We start from the raw sequence: 22,368 nt of genomic DNA on the forward strand, positions 1-22,368 counted from the left end.
CTAACATTTTCTAACCTTTAAAATATGCTTCTGTGACCACTTCCCCCTTTGCAGCTCCTTAAAAATTCAACTGTACTATAAGCAAATAAGTCTATCAATAATACAACCCCCTGGTAACAAACAACAATTTACATTTTACTGCTATCAGAGACATACTGCTCAGCCCAATCAGCTCGCCCACCTGCCCCACCTCTAAACCCATACATCACCCAGTGCCACTCTCAAACTCCTCCTCCCATTTTTAAGCAATTCTTAAATTTAAGTTGAGAGTGGAGTCAGCAAAAACAGTGTGTTTCGTTACCCTTTTAAAATAAAAATAAAAATTCTGCCCCGTTAAAGATGGTCCAAAACATTATAGTTCTTACACTGTGGCAGAGCCTTTGACAGAGCCTTTGTCCACTGAACCACTTGGAGCCCCATGCTTGGCTCTTTTTGTTGTTTGGTCAAATATATGCAGAAATGCAAAACTAAGAATGTAAAATATTTACAAACCTTCTAACAGCACTGTATTTACATGTGCATGATTTTATTTAATTAATTCATGTGTAAATTATGTACACAGGTCAATAACTTTAATGGATCATATTTTGTTACTATAGATTCCTACTTAAAACTTCCTCTGGCATCAATGTATTTAATAACTGCCTCTCAAACCGAAGCATTTCACAACGAAACAGCACTTTACAAAATCTGTGAACCCAATTCCAAAATCACCCTTTACATAATTCAGATAGTAAAAAATGAATATACTGCAACCCCCTGATACCACCCTCAGTCAGCATCAAAATATTTTATTCTGTGTCTTTTAAGCCTCTGCTACCCAGCGCACATAAAAGACTGAGCTTTTCAAAGAGAATCATACTGGAGTTGGGAAGTTCAACATCTTACCAAGCATTTAAAAATGTAATGAGCTCATATGATACAGCCTGATAATGTATTCCGATGGATTTTATTACTAGAGTGAAGCAAAAATAGCATTTAAATTGTGTACAGTGCAATGCACAAACCCCTCTCTATAAGACAGATGATAAAATAATTGTGTTCATTTCCTTCAATATTACAAACCAAAATACCAAACTGTCACCGTCTGTCAACTAACAGAAACTAAGCAGAAATAGGCAACATTCATATCTGAGCAGAAAGAGAAAAATCTTATTATAAATCTGATTATAAATTGAATTTAAAATTGGGACAGAAACTTGTGAGAAAAATTTAAGTTAACTTTAAGCTATCAAATTTCACTGTGTTGAGAAAGGTAAACATTAGCTTGTTTAGGCTAACGCTGTTAGGGCTGGGTATCGAAATTTAATACCAAACAGGCACTGACTACAATTTCTTGGTACCACCAAGTAACTAAAGGTTTATTTTTTATACTTTGCATGCAACGCACATAAACTACCAAACCCAGAGAGTACGCACAGCAAGAAAAAATGTGACGGCACCCTGACGTACACAAGCAGAGAGCGCACAGAAGGTAAACATGTGCTCTAAATTCTGGGTCTACTTCTAAAGATTCATCCACACTTTATTTTCCATTAAACTGCTGATACACCGCCGCTGTGCTGAGGTCTCTTACTTGCTGCTTTTCTCTCTTTGTCTCTCTCTGTCTCTCTCACTCTCTCTGTTTCTCTGTTTCTCTCTCTCTCTCTCTCTCTCTCTCTCTCTCAATTCAACTGAATTAAATGTAATATAGCTTTATTAGCATGACCGTGAGGTACAGTATAGCCAAAGCATTATAACACTAAACTACAACAATGATATGAAAAAAAAACATACCAGAAGCAATAATAACAACATTTAGAATCAGTTTAACAAAAAAAGAATTAATATTATAGTAATATCACTTATGACAAATTATAACTATATAATTCTTAATTATTAAAGAGAATAATTAATTGATTAAGTGATTAGTGGGGTTGGAGTCCCCAAAATATTATGGGTGTTGTGTCTGTCTGTCTCTCTCTCTCTCTCTCTCTCTCTCTTTCTATCTCTTTCTGTTTGTCTCTTTCTGTCTGTATATTTCTGTCTCTGTGTCAGTCTCTCTCTGTCTGTCTGTCTCTCTCTAATCTAATGTTAATATTTCTCTAAACTGTTTTTTTAACTCCAAAAAACTGAACTGCATCCAGCAGTTTGCTTAGGGTAAAAGAATCATAGTTTAAGTGGTTTAATAATGCTGTTGTTTTTGTTTCTAAAAAAGAGTCATAAACAAACATACTTATTGTTTTTGTTCCAACAAGATCAAGAAAGATGTAGTTTCTCATGGTGAGAGTATGAGAATGAGTTTACCCATGTTGGCTTTTAAATAAATACGTCGTGTAAGAATAATTATTGATTTTTTTTTTATTACAACGTAGAATAAGGTATCGAAAAAATTTAATCCATTGAAGTATTGTATCGATATCAAACATTTTAAAACTATAACCAGCCATACTCATAACCAGTGATAAAACCCTGCTGTGATTTTTCTTAACACTCCAAGTGTCATGCTCAGATCATTCATACTAATAACCACTTCAGTATTTCTGCACCCATTAAATTACTAATACTGCTAATTCAAACAGCAGAACCAGCACCAGGAGGCTACTTTAGACTTCATTCTGCATTTAATTAAAGTCAGCTTCCTATAATGGCCCACTAGACGTATTTGTGTGACATGGCTTCGTGCTCTGCTGTGAGCACAGAGATCCAGATATCTTCCACACGGCTGCCTGCACACAGCCTGAGTCTCAGCACTGCGTCACCCTGAGTTTCAGCTTTCACCAATACCAGCAAATCAGAAATGATGTGTGTCACTGTGGGTTTAAGGGGCTACAGTGGATGTATAACGAGGGACAGAGAGAGAGAGAGAGAGAGAGAGAAAGAGAGAGATCTTCTCGTGAAGATCCTGCAGTGGAGGTGAACTCACAACTCTCATCTCTGTCTATTCACCTTCCCCTCACTCAAATCAAGACAAATAACTCTTCAATTCTATTCTACTGTTCTATTGTTCTATAATGCTATAGTTTTATGACATCACATTCTAATAAATGCAATCATATACTTTATCCATTGCTGACACAGATGTGCAAATGCACATAGATATGAACTTACAGGGGTTGGACAATGAAACTGCTTTGGACAATAAACCTGGTTTTAGAGCACAATAATTTATTGTGGTTACGGACAGTTCTGGTGGAAACAGGAGAGTTGAGGTGTACATTGAATTCCTCTTGCATCCACAGTTAATCCTGTTGGATGTGGTTGGTTCTTCTTGGTGGTACCCTGATATTACCCTGGGTACCGTGGCTCTTGATACATTACAAAGACTTGCTGTCTTGGTCACAGATGCGCCAGCAAGACGTGCACCAACAATTTGTCCTCTTTTGAACTCTGGTATGTCACCAATAAAGTTGTGTGCATTGCAATATTTTGAGCAAAACTGTGCTCTTACCCTGCTAATTGAACCTTCACACTCTGCTCTTACTGGCCATGAAACCTCCCACACTAAAATGACAGGTGTTTCAGTTTCATTGTCCAACCCCTGTATATCTCCTATAACTCCGTATTTACCGTGAAATCCCGGTGCATACGACTCCACAGGCCAGTAAACTCGGGCTCGAAAAGATACTCTCTTTCTTCTCCTTCTCTTTCCGCAGCTTCACTGCCCTTGCTACTTCTCTCATCCTTAATGAAGTCCACAGAGGAGCTGACATCACTTCTGGAGCTCACACGAGATGATGCAGGGCGCTGGGTCAGTCCTGCCTGAGAAGACCAAGAAACAAAAAAAAATGTTTTATATTATAACAATGTTTAATGCTTAACCTTTTGCTGCTTTACCATTGTATTTTTACAATCAGTTTAAAAAACAGGGAGATACAGCTCTAAAATAAAAAAGACCACTTAAAAAAGAGTTTCTTTGATTTTTACCAAATTGATGAATGATCACAAGCCATCAAACCAACCTGAACTGCTTGAATTTTTGCACCAGGAGTGATTAGCATAAAGTTATCCAAAAGCAGTGTGTAAGACTGGTGGAGGAGAACATGCCAAGATGCAGGAAAACTGTGATTAAAAACCAGGGTTATTCCACCAAATATTGATTTCTGAACTCTTAAAACTATGAATATGAATATGAACTATGAATGTTTTGCATTATTTGAGGTCTGAAAGCTCTGTTTTTTTTTTTTTGTTATGTTAGCCATTTCTCATTTTCTGCAAATAAATGCTCTAAATGACAATATTTTTATTTGGAATTTGGGAGACATGTTGTCCGTAGTTTATAGAATAAAACAACCATGTTCATTTTACTCAAACAAAGACCTATAAATAGCAAAATCAGAGAAACTTATTCAGAAACTGAAGTGGTCTCTTATTTTTTTCCAGAGCTTTATATGCAGTGAAACAATAGACAGTAAGGACTCATTATGACATTAGGGAACACATACAAGACTTATTTTTGTTGGTGTGGTGCAGTGGATAACACCACTGCCTGCCAGTGAGCAACCATGTGGGAGACTGGGGTTCAATTCCACGAGAGTCCTTGGGCCTGCTCGTTCAGTTTGTGAAGGTGCGTGGGGATCTTATTTACAAGAACAGCAATGTTATTTTTTTAGTTTTCTGTTTATTGTTGATGTAAATGTTGGATTTGTGCACTGCTGTGTGTGTGCGCAACACATCTGCGTTGCCAAGATAGCAATGAACATCTGACTGTTGACTTCCCACTGTTGTCAGGGTTCAAGTCAGTCAGTGGAGCATCAGTATTTTCCATTGCAAAAATAGCAATACACCAGAAACTGACCTGAACACACCTCACTTTCAGACCAATACGCCCATTGGTGTAGATATATTCATAAGCGTCTTCGCTGTTTAAACAACACAGGCACTTGTGTCCTTGTAAATACTTGTGTTAACTTCAACAGATGTACTGTATTTACACTTGCTTAACTTTATACAGACAATGCATTCAGTTTGCAATTCTTTTAAATGTTAAATGAGTTCTACAAGGAGGTCTTTTTCGAGGCAGCTTTGCCTCAATAGTTTTAAAATGCAATTTTTCACAATCTTTCAACCTCCTCACTGAACCAAATCTCGAATCCCTTTCTTCTATGTTCACTGAAAGTCCCCGAGCTCTTCTTTGGGAAGACTTTATCACAAACTGAAGGAGGGTTTATCTCAAATTTCTATAATAAGATTTAATCTCTTAATAAGGTAAAGGGTTCAAAGGCATAGGTGTGTCAGACAGTGAGTTGGATTTGGAGCTAGGGGAAAACTGGGGGAATAAAGCTCTGGCTAGATTCAGTTCTTTATTCTCTTGTGCCAGAGTGAAGTAAATTTAGCTGAAGGTTATCCATACTGCACATACGTGTGATTCTAAATGAGTACAAATCTGCCCTCAGGCTGAAGTCTACCTTTAGTCATGTTGTGAGTTGGGGGATTCTGGGGTTCTGGGTACTCTGAATTAATGTCCCCTAACGCCAAAGTCAAGAGTCCCTATTGGAATTAACCTGTAGGAAGCTTTATTTTTTTTCTCATTAATGTTGTGTTGTGATCAGGATCCAGTTTGAATCCTGTTTATGTAGCTTGCCATCAGCTACCGGAGCCCTGAGAGAGCACAATTGGTGTTTGTGAGCTGATGTATTAGAACCTAGTCACTGTGCTTTCCTCGGAGTGCATTGTGATGCTACACGGCAATGCTGTTGCATCAGCAGCATTCCGTAAAGAGGTGGAGGCTGACTTCACATGTATTCGAGGAAGCATGTGTTAGTCTTCACCCTCCTGGTGTGTTGAGGGGTGGTTGAGTGGGCTGGTTATATGGCCTTGTAAATTGGGGAGAAAATGGGAAAACAATTTTAAATAAAATTATAAAAAAATAATAATGTTGTGATGGTTTCCATTATGTTTTGTGCTCCTGTTTTAGGCTGATTTAAGGTGGGCGAGGCTGCGAGTACTAATTTAGTCTCCTATTTTCTGTCTATTTTCATGTATTGGCTAATGTTGGTAATAGGGGTAGAAACACATTTTTGTGCATTGAGGCAAATGAGGCAAATTAGAAAATGCAAAAATTAGATATAGGAGCTTTACCACAAGAGAAGGTTCTTCATGTATCTAAAATGTTTTTCACAGTCCTACATCTCTATTACAAAAATGATCTGACCTTTTTTAAAGAAATGTAATTAATCAGGCCTAAATACACACAATTTGACACACAAGTTATATTAAAATTATAATATAAAAGATTAAATACTTATTTGGTAGCCATGATGTTAGGTAAGAGTAAGGCTGAAAATGCTCGCTGCTCAGCAGGAGACTTCCCATGGGCCCTATCTCTCCTGCAGAAACCGCGTTCCAATGCTTGTTGCTATCATACACCCCGTCATAAGTCTACATTCACGCCTTGCACCTGCGCCATTAAAATAGCCCTGGAGTTTAGGAATAAATCTACACTAATGGGCATGGTGGTCTGGGAGTATCGTGTGTACTAATACATTTCTGGTGTGTTTCTATCTTGGCAGCGGAAAAAGGTGCACCACTGACTGCTTAAAACCCTGACAACTGTCAATATCTGTACCTGTCAATAAACCTTAGGTACACCCTGCTCCTTACACACAGACACGCTGCAGCATGCAAATACAGCTTTTACATCAACAATAAACAGAATACTAAATAAAATAAAATGCTGAGACATGCAGAAGCGATGAACTGTTAAGATATCAACACAAGGCGGGAGGTCGCAGGTTCGAAACCCCGCTCATGCAGCTTTGCCATGAAGCTGCCGGCGCTCAGAGGGAGCACAATTGGCCCTGCTCTCTGTGGGTGGGTTGATGGCACTCTCTCCCCACATCACTCCACATCACGTCTGTGAGATGATGTATCGGAACCGAGTCGCTGCGCACTCCTCCAAGCGTGCTGGCTACTCGGTAATGCTGCATCAGCAGCAGCTTGAAAAGAAGCGGTGGCTGGCTTCACATGTTTTGGAGGAAGTATGTATTAATCTTCACCCTCCTGGTATGTTGGGGCATTACTAGTGATAAGGGGAGTCCTAATAACTGGGTTGGGTAATTGGCCGTGTAAATTGGGGAGAAAATGGGAGTGCACCTGGCTCTTAAAGGGAATCGCAAGTGACGCAAGCTGATGGTTAATTTAGAGAATTAGTACATACCCTTTTGTGCATTTCGAGCTGCGCGAGGCAAACTTTTTGCATCCTCGCAATACCAAAGACTTGCATATACAACTATAGATCACTAAAATAGGGCCCTAAGAGTGTTATTGTAGCACAGACAAAGCTGTAGTGATGCACCTCTCGCTCTGCTGGTGTTGATGGAGGCAGGATGCTCTGTAATAGCCTCTGTTCTCGTTGTTTCAGAGCTGAGCTCTGAGTCACGTGTGGTGGTGTCGGTTGGTAGAGGAGTGCTTGTCGTTTCTCCTTCATCTCATCCTCTAAGAGGAGTTTGGAGACAATCTCTATTCGCCTGGCTTTCTGCCTCTCCTGGAATGCCCTATGAAAAAAAGACACACAATCTGGTTAATTGGTTTTCCTACTAGACAGGGTGAAGATATTAATGAAGAAGTATCTCTGAGGCTTTTTGAAATGTTCTACGGTTTCCTACTCCTGCTTTCTGTGGAGGTCCTCCTGAGCTTTCTGCAGGTGCATGAGTCTGATGCTGTTCACGCCTGCTGCTTGCAGTGTTTCCTTCTGATGATTCTCGTGCTCTTTCTGCTCCTGCAAGCGGGCTTTCTCCTTGACCTGTCTAACACATAATTTTTCCTGGAACCAGAAAAGTCAGGAAGATATGTTATTTATAGAATGATCATTCTGGCTTTATAGTGTATGAATACTGTACATCTAATAGTTTTAACAATGTACTATGGCTGGTCCTGAATGGAGTTAATGATTAATGATTGAATCACTTCTCCTGGTCATTTTTAAACGTTAAAAAAAGATGCATGGCCGGTTGACTGATTTTTTCTTTTATTTTATTTTCCTTTCTTTTTCTCATTTTTTCCTGTGTTTGTGGGTTTATAATGTAAGTTTATAACAACTTTCTGAGGGATCTGGTAGTCTTAGTAAATATATGTTTTTTACTACTTGTTAACCTTTACTATATATTTTTTGTATTATTCATTTGCTGTATTGCCAGTTCCTCAATAAAACATCTTATTAAAAAAAATGCACATTCATATCTACATTGGCAAACACACAAAACATACTGTTCATTAATAATTAATATTTGATTGTATTAGAGATTTAACAGTACATAAGTGTCACAGTTCAGTTAGAACTGCAGTTCGGACTTTACAGCCCTATAGAGTACACCAGAAAAAATTCTATTCTATTCATTTAATTTAAACAGTCAGTTTCTTCAATCTGTTTAATTGACCTGTAGTGTGTTAATTAAGCAGAACAGCGTAAATGTTAGCATGTTTACCCTGTCTCCAGACCCACACACACACACACACACACACACAAAAAAAACACCAATCCACCATGATTTCATGAGCTGAAATAAGAAGTTAAACTCTAAATATCAGTAAAAAAAAATCATTTCTTTTAAACCCAAACGTAAGAACACTGAGAAATAAAGAATAAAGAGAAATAAAAATGAGTGTCTCTACACAAAGCAGCAATATGGAAAAAGATGGGAGATAGAATAAGGAGGTGGCACAGAGAGGAACAAATAAGACTACAGTTGCCATAGCAACAAACCGAAATGACTACAGTTCCCACCATTGGTGGTTCCACTGGTAGTGCCCCTCCCACTGCGCACTTGAACCCCTACAGCCTCCCTAAATTAGCCGTGAAAATCCTCTTTTTTTTTAGGGTTGTGTAAAAATGCCAAATCAGATTTTTTCTAATCCGATTTAAGTCACTTTCATATGTGGTCCTAAATCAGATATGTATCTGATCCATGGACATGTGACATGAATGTGAACGGTCAAATCAGAATTCATGCATATTTGTGCTTTTATGCATGCACTGCATGCTTCTCTCTAATACCCACACTCTGGTGCAGCTGTGCAGCTATAGCTGCAAAAACAGCAAAAGCAAACCGCCTGGCCTTTTTTCACCTCCTCGACCTCGATGTACTTCAGACCAGCTGTTTACTGTTTGTCCACTCCAGCAAAAGATGCTCCGCATATAAGCTGCTAACTCATCCATTTCCCTTTATAAAGCTACGAGTTGTTACTCTAATATGAGGTTTTTTGTTGTTGGTGAAGAAGGCGATGTTTATACAGGTATCAATGTGCGCATGTGAGACGCATCAGGGACAGATTCGTTCACATTACACACAAATACAGCTCACTTACATTTGTGAACGTGAACCACCAGCCAAATCGGATCTGAGCAAAAAATCGGATTTGAGCAATGTGGCTTGTAATGTGAACATAGTCAAAGTGGCAAACTGAGCCTTCCAAGCATTCCTGCCTGAAGTATAAATGTGAAAAGCTGCATAAGGCGCTCGCAGAGGCTACACCTTACACAACATGTTGACTCAACGCAGAAGAATAAACCTGTCTTTAGGTATCAGGCTGGGTTTTCCTTGAGCAGCAGCAGCGTTTTTAATGGATTCTATGGATCTGAATATTGAGTTTAAATAAGAGCTTTAATAGAAGAAACATATACTAGTGCACTGTAAACCCAGAAGTTGTTTGAACTAAAACAAATGTCTGTTTTACATAAAACTGGATATTTCTAAACAATACTCAACTATTTTGAGTTAGTTAAACATTTTTGGGCACATATACATTCAAACTGAGATCTTTGAGTTGAATTAATTTATAATAACTGAGTTTAGTCTGTTGCCATTAACAGCTTCTTTTCCACTGTCACAATCTATTTGCATACTGGGTGTGTCCAACAGTTTCTGACAGACACTCACCATCTGTGTGTAGTGATTCACCCGGGGCTACCTTAGGTAAACCTGTAGATCACATATTATAATTAAATACTTGGTCTCTGTGTTGTTGGCTGTAGAACATAAAGCATCATTTACTGAGCTGCAGTAACTCTGTGTTCTCACTGAGCTCTCAGTACTTTTAATTCTTTACTGTTTTCTTTCATCTACTTTTCTATGAGTGTTTAAAAAAATAGTTAAATGAAACCAGAACGAAGACTAAATACAAGTTCAGGAAAATATTAATTTTAAATACATATGTATATGTATTTGTTAAGTTCACTGTACTTAAAAATAATATTACATAAACTTAAAATGTATTAGGTTATTAGTTACAACAAAAGTTTAGAGTTTAGTCAACTTATCGGGTTTTACAGTGTGTAGCAGCATATAATCGCATGTTTTAGTTTGGAAAGAGGAAACTGTGTGTGTGTGTGTGTGTGTATGTGTGTGAGAGAGAGTGTGTGTGAGCGACAGAGAGAGAGAGCCCGAGAGTCTTTATTAACGCAATAGCACGAACAGTCTTACTGCACGAGTGCAGCAGAGTCTGCAGCAAAGTGAATTTGTGGAGTGACTATGTAATTTTACATTTTTGATAAATCACTGATCAGGATCTTTTTTTTGCACGGTTCTGATCTTTTACAAATGACATGATCAGCCCCCAATTTCTGATCACATTATCGAATTGGGGACATTCCAAGTTGTGCTATGTTGAGAATGCCACTAATTCTCTTGTCTTTTTGTATAGATATATTAATATTTCATGTTTAATGTGACTAGTTTTTAAGACACTAGTTTTATAGAAGCTGAAAAATTCAGTGGGTTCTACAGTATTGCCACTACACAGCAATAAACTAGAATATTGCAATCAACTGCAACAAAGCTGCGCTACTCCAGGCTGACCCACTTTTCCCACTAAGTTTGGTTGGCATGAGAATGCAGAATACACTGAAAAAGGGCCATGAGACATGAGCAGTTACTACAGCCCAACTGACTTTATCATGGTTATTATTCTTCACTTTTAGGGGATCAAACAGAATTAGCAATATCCATTCCAGCTAATACTGAGACTTCAGTGAGATATCCACGTAAATCACAAAAAAGGTAAACACAAGTATAAACAGGTCCAAAAAATGGCTTAAGAAAATGAAAAAAATAACATAGGACTGCATATTTCACATTTGAGTATCACTGGTGCTGATGAAGACCCACATTATCCACACCAAGACAACAATAACAGTTTTAATTAGGCAACAGAACGCAAATAAAAACAGAAAACAAGAAGGAATGTGTTGTTTTATATAAAGAAAGAATATAAAGAAGCCCTGGATTTCACACTGAATATGCTTTAAAAGTGTCAAAAAATTGTTCCACAACAAATGAGTTATTTCTATGCAACAGCACAAATTATGCAAAGAACTTATAGTTCATACTGCATGTATAATTAGATTCCTTAATCCTTTTTTTAATCTATAGGTGAACAAATCAAATGGTGTTTAATTTAATTTTTAACACAAAAACACAAAAAAGATTATTTTAACGGTTCTGATTAGGATTTTATATATTTTTGGCTCTTATAACTCTTCAAACACCAAGACCAACTAAGACGAGGTTCTTTATGATACATTAAAGCTCACATTTTGAGGTATGGAGAGAGTACGGTTAGCTGGTATTGCATAGCAAGGCATAGCAGATTAATACAGTTTTAGTGTATCAGTAAATACAATCACTGAAATTATCATTATATTATATTAACTCTTAACCAATCAGATCTAGATGTCAGGACTAGATGTTGTATGATGTGTAATATAATATAAACACTCACAAATATAAGAAATAACATTGTATTTCCTGTAAAAACATCAAAATGGCATTTTCCCCTCAGTATTATTCTCAGTTTTCCAGCTGTTTTAGTTGTAAAATATATTACTAAACAGAATTTTATCAACTGTAATCAATTATTGCCTCAATAGTAGACGCCTACTGATTTATCCAATGATGCTCTGTATGTATGTAGGTATGTGAGGCAGTTATTTATAGCTCCAGCTTGTTCTAAGCAGACATTTGGTATGTTTTGGTACAGTAAGGGTTCATGCTCAGAAGGGGTTGGATTCAGTCATTCTGCACTTTTTGGCCCTGAATCGTGCTCTAGCTGTGGGATTTCTGAGGCATTTGGTTGGATGAAAGCTTCTGGATGCTTCCAAATTCATCCTGCTGTTGCAGTTTACAGTTAAACCACCAATAAACACAAATAAAGCAGTTCCAGTAGAAGCTCTCCCAGCACATTTCATAAATGAGGTAATTCTCTGACCAGTGGTTTTCCATTTGTGGCTTTCATCAGTTTTACCTCATATCTGAAGATATTTTAAGCTCACAAGAGCTTTATTAGCATCACGCTGGCCTGCTCTACTGCCACTGACACGTGTTTAGTTCTAACATTTGACAGATCAATAGACTTTAAATGTTAATGTCAAAATGCAAATGCTCAAGACTGTATTACCTTTTAACATTTTGATAAGTGATACAGCAGAAGTACAGCAGTGACACACTAAATGAGAACAATTCTTTACAGTTATTTATATTGTACTGAAATGGGTACAGACTAGGTTTATCTACAGAAACAAAAGAGCTGTCATTTCTACATGATTCATTATGTGCAGATGTAAATGCTCTTGACAACCTGAACTTTTCATACATCATCACTGTTTACTTCACAAATCAATGTGCTGGAGTGGAGAGCTAATGTAAGACAATTCCACTGTTCAGTCAAATAAATAAAATTTCTTTGGCCACTTTCATGACTCTATATGACTGCTTTTATGATTTTGAGAATATACGAGTAGATTTCTAATAATTATACATCAAGTTCCAGAACAACTTATATACAAATTGGCAGACCCCCAAGTTTTTATATTAGTAATACACTGATATTTCACATATTTTGGGACATAGGACAAGCATCTTGTCCAATTTAGGGCTGGGTATCATTTGAAAATTTGCAATACCGGTACAATACTTTTAATTCAATACCTGTAACAAAACTTTTTTTTAAATGTAACAAAAAAAAAGCATTCTCACACAACCATAATAAGAGACTCCATCTTTCTAGATCTTGTTTATTAAAAACAAAAACAAGAGCAGCTGCTGGATGCACCTCAGTTTTAAAGAGTTCTTCTTAATAAATATCAGCATTAGATTTCCAAAATTCAATCTAATTATATTGCTGGTGTCAATCACTTCAAATTATTTTTATTATAATTTATTATTTTATTATTTTTATTAATATTTTTATTAATTATAATTATATTTATAATCCTGTTTATTTGTTTTAAATGCTGGTATATTTCCCCCTGTATCATTGTGAGAGGAATGTAATAATAGTGTAGTAAGGTTTAGGTCTACATAATTAAAATTAAGAGAAAGAGAGACAGTTTGAAGGAAAATGAAAGTGTGGATGAATGTTAAGAAGTAGAGTCTGACTTTAGAGCTCTTTGACATGCTTGGCTCGCTGTAAGTGATCTTCGTTTCAGGCACAGTAACAAAAATCAATCCATTTTTTTTTGCTCTCTGGACTCTGTAACTTTTTGTTATAAATTTTTCGATACCCAGCGCTAGTCCAATGGAAGCTAAACAACACTGCCTACTGGCCTGCAGGATATAAAATCCACTACAAGGCCTCCCTTAAACTTGAGCAATGAAAACCATGAGCAAACTGTGCAGTCATCTCCTGAGGTAACACTTCATGATCAATTTACATACTGCATATCTCATTATTTTTGGCATGTCACTTTTGGCATGTCAGTCAATACAAACAACTTTTGGTCTTAAAAATACCAAAGAAATAAGATAACAAAGATGTTCAAAGATCGAATGAAAGACTGCGTATACTTGACAGTGTCAAAAGACAGGGGCTAAAGCTCACAGAAAGACAGAGGATAAAACACAAAAAGAACAGCAGTGAATAAAGAAACAAGGAACAAGGGAAGTAACAAGGAGTCGGGTTACAAATGAGACAGGCGGGGCTAGGGAGGAGACAGGAAACTAACAAAACAAGGCCATGTGCTTTAAGAGCACATGGCTGGGAACACAAAAAGGGAAAACAGAGGACAGAAGCATGTGGGTCCAAAAAAGGGAAAAACAGGAATGACAGCTTAACAAAACAATGTTAAAAGATACAGTATGCAAAGGTATTTACCAATATAATAAATTACTACATTTAAACATGTATATATTTACTAAAATTATGATGCTTTCATTTGTCAAGACATCATTTTTGCAGCATAAGCAAAATCATGTGAACTTTAACCGAAAGAACATACGTACCTGAGTGGCAGCTATATTGGCCTTCAGTGATGCCGCTGCCTCCATCCTCTTTTTCATCTGTTCTTTTCTCTTTCCTTCTCTCTCTGACTCTTTCTGACGCATCCTACAGTCACACAGGTAAATTAGTGCCTGCATCAGCAGTCAGCATAAAATGTATAAGACTTATAACAATGAAAACAAGTGTGCATCACCTATTCAGAGTCTGCTTGAGGAAGACTGCTGCTTTCTTTTGGCTCAGCAGAGCCTGATCTCGCCTCCGCTGGTCAAGCTCTGCCTGCTCTCTTAAGGCCTTTTCCTGCTCACTGACAAACAATAACAAAAAATAAGTCCACTAAGAAAAATGAGAACTTCCAGCAAAACAATCCATCCAACACATTTTCACCATAACCATCAAGTCTACTTAATTTCCCCGACGAAGGTTTCTAGGAACCTGGGCTTTACAACATTAGAAAATTCGACCCTTATTGAATGCAATGGGCCACCCAACTAAAAACACTTCAGATGGTCCAGAATGCAGCAGTTCACCTGGTCTTCAACAAACCAAAACCAATGAGCAAATGATACCCCACTACTTATTGAGCTTCACTGGTGACCAGTTGCTGCTTGTATTAAATTTAAAGCCCTAACGTTTGCCTACAAGGTGATGATGGAACAGGCTCCCTCCTACCTGCACTTGATTCTAAATGTCTATGTTACCTCCCGGCCACTGCGCTCCTCCACTGAACATTGCCTAGATTTACCAAACATTCACACAAAGCAATCCAGACTGTTCTCATACAGAGTTCCCCAGTGGTGGAACTCTACTGCTACTGCTACTGCTAACAGTGCAGGAGAGTCTCTGGCTTTCTTAGAAACATCCTCAAGTCCGAGCTCTTCAAAGAGCACATTCTCCTCTAACACCTCTAACATACTAACTACTACTAACCTGCTCATTCCTTGCTCCCCCTCTTTTCCTTCTCTCCTCCTCTATCTTACTATTATATCTTTTGTCCTCATTCAGGCCCACCTAAAATGTTTTGCCTTGGACCTTTCAAGTCGCTTTGGACAAAACGTCCACTAAATGTAATGTAATGTAGAGATGAGATGTTTCACTTTTGTTACTTTTTAGCACGCAGCACTCTCAGTCTGGCTCCTTTTGCAATGTTCTTCTCCCGCTGGACTCGTTGATTGTGCTTCTCTTGTTTCTGGGCATTAAAATTCTTCTCATCCTGCTCCACCTGCTGACGCAGGCTGAGAAAACGACTCAGTTCTACCTCCACTTCACACAGCTCCAGCCTGGACAATAAAACACAAAATAAGAATGTAATATACTGTACATAATACATACTTCCATATAAGACATTCAGTAGCAGAAATGAAATCTGAAAAGTATATATTCTATTATATTATAAATATATATTCTATTTAAGCATTAGAAATTATGAAGGGTTATAATGGTTTGTGTAATTCTAATAAAATGTGGTTACTTTTACAATCTGTACTGAAGCACAAGAACACGTAAAAAAAAGAATGTTCCTCCACCTCTCTGACAAAAACAGTAAAACATAAGTAAGTAACTCAAATTTGCATTAACATATGAATTTCTCTGCTTCATACAATGGGCTTCTAAACCAATTAAAATACAATTACTTCTGTTAAACATCAGCAGGGCGCTGATGATCATAAGTCGCTGCCACTACGATCAAATCCTGGTCATGCAGCTCGCCTTTAGCTGCCGGAGTCCCGAGAGAGCACAATTGGCCATGCTCTCTCTGGGTGGGTAGATAGCGCTTTTTCCCCCACATCACTCCTAAGGTCATGTCAGTCAGTACAGGGCGTCTGTGAGCTGATGTATTGGAGCCAAGTCGCTGCACTTATCTCAGAGTGCGCTGTGATGCTATTTGGCAATGCTGCATCAGCAGCAGCAGTGTCAAAAGAAAGGTAATTGGCTTCGTATGTGTCGGAGGAGGCATGTGCTAGACTTCACACTAGTGATGGGGGATACACTGCTGACTGGCAGCTGAATGGGTGGATCAATTGGTAAATGATAAATTGGGAGAAAAGCAGGAGAAAATCAGAAATAAAAATTAAATAAAAATATAATTAAAAATAGAACATTAGTCATGGGTGGAATAAGAAAAAAATACTGCCAATGTTTGAAAAGAAATCTACCATGAAAACAGAAGATCTAATTTGACTGACTATGTGTGTGAATGTTTTTTTTTTTTGGGATAATGTTGAGGCAGTGTGGAGGTAACGCACTCACTCATGCTCCTGCAGAACCATGCCTAGATGAGCCTCCAGCTCCTCCTCTTCTTGGAGCTGCACACACAGGCACTTGTGCCGGGCACGTAGGCGGAACACTGCCACGCTGCCGAGAACAACATGCACACCAGGGATGAAGGAAGAACAGATGCTTTTTCTCTTGCATCAACAATGCAAATCTGGTTGTGTGTTTCACCTGTTCTCAGCCTGTATCTCCTTCTCTATCTCTGTTTCCAAGTCGTCCCGCACTTCGCCCAGCTCAGCCAGGTGGAGTCGGCAGGCTTTCAGTTCCTCCCTGTGAAAAGCGCAGCAGAAAAGCAGAGCGCTGGCTAGAGACTGAAATGGCCTACAAAAGCTTTTTGATGGCGAAATGCAGCTTTCCAAATTAGTTTCAAAAGAATCTCTTTCGGCTGCACTCACGGGGGAGTGGGAAATTAATCATACCTCAGCTCACTTCAGACACTATCATGCTGCCTTTAGAAAAGAGACTGAACAATTCTGTATTTTTTTACCCAGTTATATAAAACTGAGTTTGTTGATGATCTAGTTGCAAAGCTCTTAAGTCTTTACAGAGAGATTCCTTCATAAAATATCTAATGCAAGACCCGAATCAGTTTGTCCTAAAAGTGTATGTGACGCTGCCTTGCCGAAACACGAGTTTGGGGACACTAAGTCAACAGGTAAGTAGTGGCCAAGTGACCTAGGGAATCCTACAGGGGAGTTTTACTTCACCAAAAATACAAATACAAACAGATAACAAAAACAGTTAAAATATCCTGACTTGAGGGGGGCTCCAGGTGTTCCAGCGGGCTAAGCCGGTTCGAATCCTGTTCATGTAGCTTACCATCGGCTACCGGAGCCCTGAGGGAGCACAATTAGCCCTGTTCTCTCTGGGTGGGTGGATGACGCTCTCTCCCCTCATCACCCCTGTGTCAACAAAGGGGGATGTTGCTCAGCACAATGCGTCTGTGAGCTGATGTATCGGAACCGATTCGCTGCGCTTTCCTCCGAGCAGGCTACTGGCAGCTGTTTTAAAAGAGCATGACTGACATCAAATGTATCGAAGGAGGCATGGGCTAGTCTTCACCCTCCTGGTGTTGGGGCATCACTAGTGATAGGGGTAGTCCTGAATGAGTGGGTTGGGTAGTTGGCCTTGTAAATTGGGGAGAAAATGGTAAAAAAAATGGTAAAAATATATATATCTATACATATATATGTGTCTATCTATCTATCTATCTATCTATCTATCTATCTATCTATCTATCTATCTATCTATCTATCTATCTATATATATATAAGATGTTAAAACTATACGGGCTGTTCTGTCATTAAAACCGATAGGTATGGGTAGAGCTACACATCATACTGCAACCAACCAGCAGAGGCACTAGACCTGTGGTTGCTTTACTTTTAAGAGATGTTTTGCTGTTTTTTTGCTTTCTACAGTCAATGGGTTGCTCTGCTGTCTCTCTAAATAGTCTCTAACTAGTTCAAAAAGAGCTGCAGCTTGTCTACTCACCACAAAAAGAACTGGTTTTTGGTTGAGTACTGCACTGGATTCCCTTTTAAATATTTAAAGCCCTAAATAGCTTAATTTCTTTCTGGTCTGCTGGAATGTTATAAGCCATCCAGACCACTTTGCTCAGCTAAGGTAGACTTACTGCAAACTCCTACAATCAAGCACTAAGGAGCCGTCTCATTTAACCCTAATTCAAATATGCTGCCTGAGCAGTTCAGCATTAAACTACAATATCTGAAATAAAAGCAGAGCTTCTAGATGTCCTCATCTAACACTCAGCTAATTATCACTTTTTTCATCCCTATCTCTGCTCTTTCATTTCTTTCATTAGTGCTTTGTTGGCTTCCAAAGTGAGTTTTTCAATTCCTTTAATTCCACAGATGCTGAAACTTCATCTACCACCCTCGTATATCACAATTTTAAGCCATGGTGGCCGGAGGGCTGAAATTGCCAGTCTGTGGTACAGAAGGCAGATTTCTATTCAGCTTCTTCTGCATCTGTTCATTTACTCAACTTCCTGCCTCTGTCAGAAACATGGATCACTACAGGGCATTTTGCAACCCAAGCTCTGCCTTATTTTTTGTCTTTATCTTATTCCAATGTTTTTGCAATGGACTGCAGGGGAGGTGGCACAGGTTTACTTCTATCTAGACATCTAGACAATGTGGGTTTTTACCACTCTCGTTTTCACATATTAACATTATCATTAACATTTGCTTAACATGCATGCCCCCAGGTTTTTTAGACATTATCCTGAGTAAATCCCTGATTAAAGAGCATGTGGTATTTTTGTTATCTGGGCACTTATTCTCCACAATGATTTTTCATCAGATAAAGCTGTATAGGGTCTTTTAAGTAGGGATACACAATGATGTCTGTATTATATCAGTATATCGCTTTTTTCCCCTAAATCATCTGCATTGGACGATTTGGCCAATATTCCAATCTGATATTTACTGACACTATAAAAGTTAACCCTGGGGCTAATCAACCTCCAGCCACTAGGGTGCAATATTAAGCAGCAATCAGGCTAAATGCCCAACACCTGGGCACATGGCTATAAAAGCATCAGCATTATCTGATTTACTTGCAATGAGAAAAAAACTTTTCCAAACTATTTGTTCTTTCAGACCAATTACAGTAGGTTAAAAATATTATCAGCAAAATCCCCTTTATGTCCACACACCCGTATGGTTGCAAGCGTTTTTACTCATGTCTACTGTATCTACTCTAACTGTAGATTAACCCTTATTCATAAACAGAAATAAATGGAATCTGAGGGCAACCTGATACACTCATAAGCATGCCCATAAAATGCAGTTTGGCACAATTTGGCACAATTTGGCACAACACCTGGAATGGCAACTTGCCAGACTGACAAAATTCTGCAAACCAATCAGTGTAAAGTACAGGAAGATACAGCCAATGTAGTTTCAGTCTTTTAGGTGTAAAAACGACCTCAGTCACAAGTACAAGAGCTTCTGTGAAATCTCATAAATGTAAATGTAGCTGTAATGTAATAAAATAATAAAATATACAATAAAATATGCTGTGCTTTACCACCATCTAAAATAACCCAAAACTGTGTAATCTGAGTTCAGTTGGTAAGACAGCGCAGCTGTTATGTGTTATAAGATCTAAAATAAACTCACAGCTTCTCTGGCAAAAGCAGAAGCTCAGCACAGTGAGTAGCTAGGATACTAAAACCATAGTGAGAAGTCAAAAATAGCATGTCTTGTTCAGTTTTTCATCTAGCTTTATTTATAGCAATTAGAAAAAATAAACGTCCAAAAAAAAAAACAATGTTGGCTGAAGGGGTGAACTGAATTCAGAAATCTTTAGTTTGGGCTGCATGACTAGATCAGGCTATTTATTTGCCACATTTATGTTTAAAAAACAAAAACATCTTTTCTGTGCATTTTTACATTCCATCCATACAAAACAAATATTTTTTTTCTTTTCTGTGCTTCAGAGATCACAGTTTATCATATGACAGTTTATGATATGACCACAGTGATACATTTTTTGACATATTTTCAAGTCTTTAAGTACAAGATATGTTGCTATGCAATGGGTAAATACTGGGTAAATAGTACTTTTATTTTGTATTCTTAAAATACAAATGCTGTATTGTGTTAAGTTATTCATATTAATCACTGATTTTGCTGTTTAATTGGTTCTATCTATAAAAAACATAAACAAATGTTGTCAGAACAGTGTAAGCAGGGTATATTTACAGCAGTAAAAATACCCCGATCTTATGAAAAGCAACAGAAATACCCCTTTGTCTGACTGCACACAGCCTCATGCATTTCATGGCAGTGTGTTCCAGAATTCTGACAGCATGTTTGTTCCACGCTGCTATTCAAATACAACGTGACCTCTGAGTCGCTCCATCCACCCACCTAACAGCTTCTCCACAGCTTGTGCTAAAGGCACAATATGGAAACACATTATGTCAGGTGGATATGATTTGTTTTTCTGCCTGGAGATTCTCAAATATATCCACCAATTGCAAACTGTCCATTAGTTAAGTGTAAAGGGGGGGGGGGTCATATTACACAAATGCGCATGCATGCCTGTGTGTATACAGACCTGGCCTTTAACACGTTGAGCTCCTTCTGCCTGTAAAAGCTGTCCAACTGGTCCAGGTTCCTTCTCAGCTTGAACATCCGTGTGCTGTCAACGTAGCTCCCCTCCTTCCCATCAGCCTTCATATCTATGGACTCATTCACAGCCCTGACAGAAAGACAAGCTGTCAGGAAGACATGCACATGCTGCTAGATATTTTTATATACGAGAAGAAAATAATAGACTCACCAATCTGGGTCCTCAAAATCCATAGAAAAATCAGTGGGAAATTCATCTCCATCCTTTAGAAGGTCCTCCCAAGTTCCATCTTCCTCTTCTTAAGTGGAAAGTGGATGTTTTGATATGAAAATTAAATTAATGCATTACTCATATAATAACAAATCATCATTTTATGTGGTATCACTCACCTTCTGTGTCTTCATCTGTCCAGGTTGACTGTGGAGCATCAGCATCAGTTGTTGATGCTTGTGCTTCTGGAAAGTCCTCAGAGACAATTTCCTCCATAGTGATGTCTACCAGAGGTGCAGAAGAAACACAAAAATAAGCATAATCATAATACATCTAGTTATAATATTTTTTCCTAAATATATATATATATATGTACTCTTTTTTAATTTATCTTTGACAATGAGCTGAAAGTAGGTGTTTATTTATTTGTCCAATTTTCTTTTATGCTGTTGTATTTTGGATATTTTTTCTTTAGAAAACATCTCCAGTTCAGTCAGGTTTGATGGTTTTCTGAGCATGAACCGCCACTTTAAATCACACTACAGATTTTCAATAATATTCAGGTCTGGGGACTAAGATGATTATTCCAGAGTTTACTTGTTCCTCTGCACGAATGCTTTAGTAGTGTTTAGGGTTGGGATTTTTTTTATGAAAATGAGAAATAGCTAAAATAATTTAAAAAATGCAGAGATTTCAGACCTCAAATAATGCAAAGAAAACAATTAATATTCATAAAGTTTTAGGAGTGGAGAAATCAGTATTTGGTGGAATAACCCTGGTTTTTAATCACAGTTTTCATGCATCTTGGCATCATGTTCTCCTCCACCAGTCTTACACACTGCTTTTGGATAACTTTATGCAACTCCTGGTGCAAAAATTCAAGCAGTTCAGTTTGGAGTTATTTTTTCCAATGCTTTATTTAACTGAAATTGCTCAACCGAACAACCAATAATTTATAAAGTAAGATCATAAAAAATATCAGGAGTGCCCATAGACAGGTAGATGGATGGATGGCTGGATGGATAGATAGATAGACAGACAGACAAATAGACAGATAAACAAACAGACAAATTGATAGATAGACAGATAGACAGACAGCTGAATAGACAGACATACACATAGATAAACACTATGCCATAATTGGCTAAAAGTTAGTTTATTAAAACTGTTTAAACACCTGCTTCAAATTACCATGACTAAAAACTGATTTTTTAAAACAGCACATTTTATTCCAAAACACTCGGGATATCAGAATTTTGAGGAAAACAGATTTAATTTAGCTAACATTTGAGTTAGCTTAGCTACTTAACCTAGCTAACTAAGCTAGTTAGCAGTAGTCTGGTTTCAGCAGCAGCACTGCAGAAACTCAGCATTTAGCTAAATTAGCTAAATTAGCTAACTAGCTAAACTGTATCCACAGGTAACAGAGACAGTCAGGTGAACAGATGTGTAATATTAGTCTCCTACAGCGCGCGCTCAGCGCTGCTGCAGCTGTTGTGTTTCTAGCTGTATTTCCTTCACTTTTCTTTGCTGTTTTTCACACTTACCGCTTCTCTCCGAGTCCAGCAGCCTGCCTGTGTTTACAGTGTT

General features: G+C 38.0%; 1 protein-coding gene across 3 annotated transcripts in view; it reads right to left on the minus strand.

Annotated features, from left to right (window-relative positions):
- The window catches only part of cfap74 (cilia and flagella associated protein 74), a 104,251-nt gene extending 81,883 nt beyond the window's left edge, over window positions 1-22,368 (minus strand). For all 3 annotated transcript variants that reach the window (XM_049485978.1, XM_049485979.1, XM_049485977.1), the window contains exons 1-12: window positions 22,326-22,368; window positions 20,958-21,062; window positions 20,779-20,866; window positions 20,554-20,697; window positions 16,636-16,734; window positions 16,441-16,545; window positions 15,297-15,470; window positions 14,387-14,497; window positions 14,196-14,298; window positions 7,587-7,744; window positions 7,277-7,475; window positions 3,550-3,741 (exon numbers count right to left, since the gene is read on the minus strand). In XM_049485978.1, the coding sequence (XP_049341935.1) occupies window positions 3,550-3,741; window positions 7,277-7,475; window positions 7,587-7,744; window positions 14,196-14,298; window positions 14,387-14,497; window positions 15,297-15,470; window positions 16,441-16,545; window positions 16,636-16,734; window positions 20,554-20,697; window positions 20,779-20,866; window positions 20,958-21,054 (1,470 nt within the window). In that variant the 5' untranslated portion in view covers window positions 21,055-21,062; window positions 22,326-22,368. The remainder of the gene's footprint in view (window positions 1-3,549; window positions 3,742-7,276; window positions 7,476-7,586; window positions 7,745-14,195; window positions 14,299-14,386; window positions 14,498-15,296; window positions 15,471-16,440; window positions 16,546-16,635; window positions 16,735-20,553; window positions 20,698-20,778; window positions 20,867-20,957; window positions 21,063-22,325) is intronic.

This window comes from Astyanax mexicanus, chromosome 12 (assembly GCF_023375975.1).
Source record: "Astyanax mexicanus isolate ESR-SI-001 chromosome 12, AstMex3_surface, whole genome shotgun sequence".
In the NCBI taxonomy this organism is placed as follows: Eukaryota; Metazoa; Chordata; class Actinopteri; order Characiformes; family Acestrorhamphidae; genus Astyanax; species Astyanax mexicanus.